At 40.2% G+C, this 8,130-nt stretch overlaps 1 protein-coding gene across 1 annotated transcript in view; it reads left to right on the forward strand.

Moving 5' to 3' along the window:
• hs6st3b (heparan sulfate 6-O-sulfotransferase 3b) overlaps positions 1 to 7,320 on the forward strand; it is a 92,275-nt gene extending 84,955 nt beyond the window's left edge. The window contains exon 2 of the mRNA XM_085248783.1: positions 1,602 to 7,320. Coding sequence (XP_085104909.1) covers positions 1,602 to 2,370 — 769 coding nt within the window. The 3' untranslated portion in view covers positions 2,371 to 7,320. The remainder of the gene's footprint in view (positions 1 to 1,601) is intronic.
• Positions 7,321 to 8,130: the final 810 nt, after the last annotated feature.

Consider the following 8,130-nt stretch of genomic DNA (forward strand, 5'->3'; position numbering starts at 1 on the left):
CCTTTGGGCTGTCGAGTGCACTCAAACAACACTTGCTGCATGTGTTTATGTCCCTAGTCTAATGAGGATGTATCTGCAGCCAGCCTACTCCAGGAGCAAGTGCCAGTATGCAGCTGCTGCTACCGGGGATGTAATGACAGCTTCTTGCCTGACTCATACTGGGTAACATTTCAGGAGTGGTGTTCCTTTGGCACTGTTAAGATGAATCTTCATCGCATAAACTCACTTGCATGTTCTTCATTTTGAATTTATGCCATTCTTACATGTGATCAACTTCATATTCTCTCTGTCTTAAAATGTTTTTAATTAAAATGGAATTAATAAAATGTTAATATGGGGGTGAAATGCCAGCTGCATGCTTGGAAGTTCCTCCGGTTTACCAAAAATTAAAGTATACCAAGTGTATTGTGTGCAGATAGTACTTCACAACCCCTTATTCTTTTCCCGTACTCAATCCTACCAGACGAATAAGCAAAGAGAACTCTTTGTGTAACTTTTTTTCCCCACTCGTGGGTAAGACTGTGCAGATATTTGCTCTTCTGAAAGCACTGAGGCAGCATTGAGAGCTGCTTTGGTCTCAGAGTGAAATCTCAGAAGTCGCACGCCACTTTACCTGCCCGGAGTGCTCTCAGGGGGGCGGCAGCGTCATTAAATATGCATGAATCTCACGGGAAATCATCTTAGGAAAGCTTTACCTAGCCAACACCTGTCTGATCTTTGTTTTTCATCTGAATGGGCTTTGACGCAGCTCCAGTACAGCATTTGCTTGTAGAGGTCAGACTGGTACGAAGGGCAGTCGTAGCATGAGTTGAGTAGGTTGTCACTGTGAAGCGAAAACGAAAATCTTCTACTTCTATATAATTTGTGCGCTCGCCCTGTGACAGCTGGGATAGGTCGCTGCTTTTTATGTTATTAGTATAGAGACTGATTGTCAACCACAGAGCTTTGTCACTCACTCTTTTTTTTCATATACACCTTTGTCGACACTGCAACAGTCTTATGCATTGAAGTCGTGATTGGTTCTTTGTTTTCCATATTGAGTGAAAATGACATTTTCACTGGCATTTTCACTTGGGTTGTGTGTGGGGGTGTTTACCATTTGTTCATCAGCAAAAAAAAAAAAAAAGAAAATCAGATGTGTTCTCTTCTATAAGCCCTGCTGTTGATAACAACAGGATACTCATTTAAATGTGCTACAGATTTCAAACGCGACAGCTGAAACCTCATTATTTTTGCAAAAATGACATGTTTAGGATTTAGCTGGGTCAGTTTTACCCACTTTCTCCATGACTATGGGTTACTCTGTGTCTTGAATCCCAATTATTCTCTGTGTTGGCAGGTGGAAGAAATCTGTGGAATGGAAACAGCCCTATTTCAGTTTTGTAAATTCATTGCTCCGGTGCAAGGGTTCAATTTTCAAGGGCAATATATAGAAACCAACTGTAACAACCTCATTAGTGAGAGTTTCAGTTTTCCAATTAGCATTCAACCTTGAAGTTTTATGCTCAGACAAAAGTCACCATCTGTCAGCACAATGTAGGGCGACCCTCTGTGATAGTGATGCGCTCACCGCTCTCTAACTGTGTTTGTTTTGGCTGCAGGAACTTCTACTACATCACCATGCTGCGCGACCCAGTCTCCCGCTACCTGAGCGAGTGGAAACATGTCCAGAGAGGAGCCACATGGAAGACCGCCCTCCATATGTGTGATGGACGTTCACCCACCCAGGACGAGCTGCCCACCTGCTACAGTGGGGATGACTGGTCCGGCGTCACCCTGACAGAGTTCATGAACTGCCCGTCGAACTTGGCGAACAACCGTCAGGTCCGCATGCTGGCTGACCTGAGCCTGGTGGGCTGCTACAACCTGTCCTCCATGAACGAAAGCCAGCGCAACCACATCCTTTTAAGCAGCGCCATGAGCAACTTGAAGAACATGGCTTTCTACGGCCTGACCGAGTTTCAGCGTAAGACCCAGTACCTGTTTGAGCGGACGTTCAGCCTGCGCTTCATCTCTGCCTTCACGCAGATTAACAGCACGCGAGCTGCCAACGTGGACCTGAGCGAGACTGTGCGCAAACGCATCGAGGACCTCAACTACTTGGACATGCAGCTGTACGAATATGCAAAGGACCTGTTCCTCCAGCGTTTCCAGTTCACCCGCCAGAGGGAGCACCAGGAAGTGCGCTTGAAGAGGCGCGAGGAGAAGCGCTGGCTGCGGGAGCAGAGAGACCAGGTCAGGCCTTGGCCGCCCAAACACAGAGGCGGTGGCAACAGAGGCGGGAGAGTGGGAGGAGGTTTTGAGAAGGAAACTGAGAGTGACTTCCCAGCCACCACCGAGGACTACACGAGCCAAGTAGCCCGCTGGTGAGGCGCTGGTCCAATAAAGAGAGAGGAGCAAGAGAGAGCGGTGGATGGAGATTCGCAGTGGACTAGTTAAAAGAAACGTTGGACTCTCTCTTGTGCATCTTATGTCTCTCTTTGTGTCTCACCATTAACCTGTCTGCTGAATCTATCTGTTTTGTCAGCTTCAGTGTGATCCGAGTGCTCCGCTATTTCTTTAAGAAAACTGCCAAGTTTGAGCCTTGCAGCAGCTCTGTCTTGGAGTACCTTTGGTGTCTTAATCTTTAAATGCTGTTTATTTTTGTCAATTAATTATCGCCCCGGTTCTTTATAAACTGTTGAATGAGATGATAAATTGGTGTGAAAGAAAAGAAGAAGAAGAAAAAAAACGCTGCTAGAGACATTGCATTGAATTCTTTTTATTTATTTATTTAGTTTATTTTGGCATTCAACATTGATGAATGTCACCGAAGTCAGCATCTACTGTATGTTGCAACTGTTAGAAAATATGACATATGAAAGTTGTGTTAGGGGAACTGGTGGTTGCATGTCACACATCCACTTTGTACTTACAACTGGGGAGAGCGATTTCCAAAAGACACACAGAGTCAAAGTGAATAGTGAAAACACTGAATCTGTTTTCCTTTAACTTAAAGTCAGGGAAACCTTCACTTCACATATTGTATGCATGCAGTACCCATCCTTTAAACCAAATTATAAAAAGGTCTGTCGCTATTGCTTTGTTTGCTGTGCAATATATATTTTATTTTCTCAAGCGCAATACCTTGCAGACTTTAACCCCCCAGCTCCAAAGACAACACAAAGGCAGTCACACAGCAGTTAGATGGCATCCAGCTGAACAAAATAACTTCAGTCATTTCCTGTACTGTTGGTAGAACATTGTATCTGTGGTGGGGGAGGAGAAAAAAGGCATATTTTCTGAGTAATTCCTTTTTGAAGTAGTCAGTTGCAGAGATAAAAAGTTGGTAAATAGTACAGGTGATGAAATGTGTCAGTGTGGCTGGTATGCGGCTTGACTGTGAATGAGTTGATCAGCATTCAGTTCCCATGCTCCTCCCCGTCACACTGGCTGCTTTTACATATTTGTAGAGCTGACGGCAACTGCACTGTGGGCAGTGAGAGCGCTCTAACTCCAGCAGAGTGCCAGGATACAAAGACAAGCCTCAAAGCAGATAGTTGGAGAAAAAAAAATGTTATTTCCTCTCCCTGATAGTTTCCAGTCCCTTGAATCCATCATGTTTTTATCTGGTTAAATAGGCTTCAGTGTGATGCTTTTTATGTTCCTTATCTCTCATTCAGTCACAACCTGTGCTTATCAAATTAAATGTTCACTAAATGTCAGCACTGGAGTCACACGGCCGCTGCTATTTTAACACTGATTTCTCGTGTTTATTCTCTAAATGCAGTTGCTTCAAAACACCTCGTGCGGTACATTTTTGTTTGATTTTGTCATGTTTGAATGATTCATCCAGCCGGTGCAGCAAATGTGTTAAATGCATACTGGTGTAGTGTTTAGAGGTGAATGGGTACACCTGCCTATATGGATATACTTCAGTTTGGCGAGTGTGTGGATGGATGGGGCAGACGAAAGATGAGGTGTATAACACATTAATAACAGTCAAGTGTTTCAAGTGTACCTAACCATGTTACAGCTCCAAACACTGAACAGCTATTTGCATCATTTAGATTTCATATAGCCATGCCATTTGTGGTGTATCAGAGGAACATTGATTAAGTGTCTGATTAATGATAATGGGGATTGCAGGACATTTTCACCCAAACAAACATTAAGGTTTTAAGTTTATTGTTTCTTTAAGTATCATAACATCTTATTTAATAAAGTACAAGTAAGGCTTTTTTTTTTTTACTGTACTTACTATTTGAATGGGTGCTTTTCATCACTGGATTATATTGACAATACCCTGGCACTCTAGCCCTGATTAAAATTATGTCTCTTGAAAAACCGCCAAAACCGATTCAGCTTAAAGGCTTTTTGAGGGAGAAAAAATACTGATCACACCCGTGGTCCAGTAAGCATCCCGTCACTCAAAACTGTGATATACATGAGACTGTCCACTCACTACAATGCTGTACTACTGTATAGTATGTACTGTATGTCTTGCATGCTGCACTGTGACATTTTCTGTACAACCATAATGACAACAAAGTTGATTTGCCTGTGATGAAACTGCTAATGCTGCATATCAACTGCATTGTTACACCCAGCTGGCGACCTGTCCTTTGCTGCGTGATTGGTGCAGCAGGTGACCAGGTGTCTCACGTTCTGTAGGTGTGCAGATTGTTCTTCATTCCCTGCCGCCACGCATCCCACACATTTAGACAATGTCCCAAATTTAGACTCGATTTAATTTGGAAATTGAACACATCTCAGATAAAGCAGCTCAAAACGACATGATAATGATGTCTTAAAGGACTACTAGACAGAACAATAGCAAGAGCCCAGGAGTCTACAATCACATGAGATCAAAAACAAAGCAAAAGCTAACTTTTGTACATTTGTCATTTGCATGATTATTGCATTAGTAACATATCCCACAAATCCCACAAATTTAATTTGCCATTCATTGGCTCAAAGAGGATGTATTATTACCGGGTATGTTGTTTAAAAATGGGGATTTTTCTGAGTTTGTTTGGAAAAATATAATCAGACACATTAAAGTGAAAAAAAATGCCAAAGTGTTGCATAAACCTAACCATAAAAAAATGTCGGCCTATCAAAATCCCACAAATAACAGCACAACAGCACAGTCTGATGTCAGGAAGGGAAATAAAGTTATGAGATAAAAATCTCTGCAGAAATTGAGTTTTCAAAGGAGTTTTTATCTAAAACACTGTTGACATGAGGATGAAGGGCCAAACACACAGAAAAGACTACATTTACCAAAATGCCTGTTTATGTGTGGACAGCTTTAGTATTCTGAGTTGTGGTTATAAAAGCAATTGTGTGTAATACAATACATATTTCCTGTTGTACCATTTATTGTTGTGTGCAATCAGCACCATAATGCATAAGGTTGTAATCTAGGTAAGCTAGTGAACTAATGTGGCATGTTAGCCAACTAGCATCTACAACATGATGGGATTCTTACAGTTTTTCTAACTGCTACCAAAAAATTATAAAGCATCTAATATGAAAACAGTATCTATGGGATGGAAACAGCCATCCTGTTATCACTGACTGGTTAGGTCCTGAAGCTGTGAGCTTTTTGAATGCAGCTGTCTTGGATGAGCTGATACGTTAGCAACCTGCTTTATCATCTATTTGACACATTTTGGGACAATAATTTTCAAAAATGAACACGATTGTGTATTTAATAAAACTTGAAACTTGCAAATGAAACCAAGTATGTCTGGGAAAGTGTGTACTGAGGTCTTAGCTTAAGAGAGCAATAAAGTTGCTTTCCTAAAGACTTCCAAACCAGAACAGTCGCCAGCTGCTGGCTAGGATTTTTACTTGCAACATATTGTTTTCTTTCACAGGAAGTATTCAAGACTTCTCCTGAGATTATTTAAATGAATGGGGAGAGAGCCATTATTTTAATTTCAGTGGTCACTTGGTCATAAATAGATAGGATTTTTTTTTTAAATGCTTTAAAACGTTGGTGATTGTCCAAGAGCTTCAAAGTGTTTCTCTTTTCCGGCATTTTTTATGTGAGCACACACTTACACGGCATTATTGCTTAATTAACAGCTCATTGCAGAGCGCCAGTCATGCTGACGTGATCAACGTCTCTGTGTCATGTCACTCTCTTATGATGTCTCTGGCTGTATTCCACGTAGCCGATTGGGCTCCTGTCCCTGTGATTTTAATGTGGTAACACCTGTGCTTTTATGACAACTAAAAGTGTGTGCTGTGCAAAAGCCTATTGTACTATATTATCTTACAGAGTTTAAATGCATTTTTAAGCACTTGGGGTATGCATTTCTACTGCTATCTAACCATAAGCTGATTTCTTTTATCGTCATCAGCTGCCAAAAGGATGTCTGTGTCTTTATATTACAGCCTCTAATTAACAGTATAGTAATTTTATTGCACAATTTGGACAGAGGTAATTGCAGTAGAAGAAAACACGGCACTGGGGAAATGTATAAAGCGTTACCATTTCTGCACTGCAGTGCTGCACTGCTGTGTGAAAGCAGAATTACAGTGTTCCCCTCATGACAGATGGCATGAGCAGAAACGCCACATAGCTACTAATGAAACACTTGTACAGACTCGGGTTTTGTATAACGTGGGTGTGCATGTGTGTTGGTATATTGGAGGAACGGGAACAGGGGGCATAGTTGTGTGGATCTGTTGTTATTTTGTTTAAAAATAAGTCATTACCTAGAAATGGTGAGTATCTGTTTTTTCAAAAAATGAGATCTCATCAGTTTATGGATCCAGTTTTTTGTTTTCTAGTTGCAAGGTGCACTTTCTTCATCGCGCTCTTATCTACGGCACCCCTTCATCTCTTTCTGGCCACAGAAAAATATATGTTTACTTGTTGAAAATGATTAAAACAAGAGTACGCCGGTGAAATTTAAGCTCCTAATCGCTGTGATTTCTGAAGATCTGCATCACCAAATGACATTCTAAAAAGACTTTCCACCAATTAGAGAGGTGTAAATAAAGTGATGAAAAAAAGCATGAATTTTCACTCTAAATTAAAACCACTAGTCCCAGGAATGTCTGACATGCCATGTTGTTAAAGGAGGATTTCAGTGAACTTGTCCATGAAAGAGTGTCTGTCTTAGAAGCTGATTAATCTGTTTTTTTTAATGGTTTTATGTGTCGCTGGAGAGAGCACTCTTAGTGTAAGACTTTCTATGTACATATTAAAAGTCTTGTGATGAAAAAAACAATCTAAAGGCTGTTTGGCGTGTTATATTTAATCAGCCATTTTCTTGTCAGACCTTAAAAATATGAGCAAGTCCTGCTTAACACATCTGAAATAAATGCATTGAATGGCCATGAGATTATGATGTGTGCTGTTTTATCAAGCTAGGATTCGTTAACAGCTATTTATATTTTTCTTTTTATTAATTTATGCACTTGTCCACTATATATATATATAGGACAAGGAATTTTTTGGAATTTTTACCATCAAGCATTTAATTTTCTAGAAAAAAAGTAATGATAAAAAATATTTTCTGAAGCTTGTTTTCAAAAATTCACAAACCATCCCATGCAGAATTTACACAAGTCAGTTTCAACCACTACACCTCCGTTGTGTTATCGCAGCTTAATGCATGAGTCAAGCAATTAACAGACAAATCACTGTCGTCTTACAGTATGTTGACAGAATAAATTGCAAGACTGCTTGCAACAAATTCTCGTGCGTCTTGCAAAACGTCAAAGTCACGTTGCACATGACGTATGTTTAGAATTAAAAAATACATAATTACAGATTTTATACTCAAGTGAATGTTTTCATTTGTACTGATGAGGAAGTAATATGTCAAAGTATGTACACGGCTTTCATAACACCTAATTAACGGTGGTGTTTTTATTATGATACTGTCGCAACTTTTAATTTTAACAGAAAAATCCTCTTGTAGATGTTTATTTCGTTAAAGCCAGTTGATATCAAGTGAAAACCGCAGATAATAGCAGACATTATGGATTTTCTCTAATGTATGAATATGAAAGTAGAGTATTTTTTTAAAGATGGTAAATGGCCTGTATTTGTGTAGCGCTTTACTAGTCCCTAAGGACCCCAAACCGCTTTACACATCCAGTCATCCACCCATTCACACACACATT

Source organism: Mchenga conophoros, linkage group LG16 (genome assembly GCF_057382185.1).
Source record: "Mchenga conophoros isolate Kocher_MC1m ecotype Shallow Benthic linkage group LG16, M_conophoros_male_GT1.1, whole genome shotgun sequence".
In the NCBI taxonomy this organism is placed as follows: domain Eukaryota; kingdom Metazoa; phylum Chordata; class Actinopteri; order Cichliformes; family Cichlidae; genus Mchenga; species Mchenga conophoros.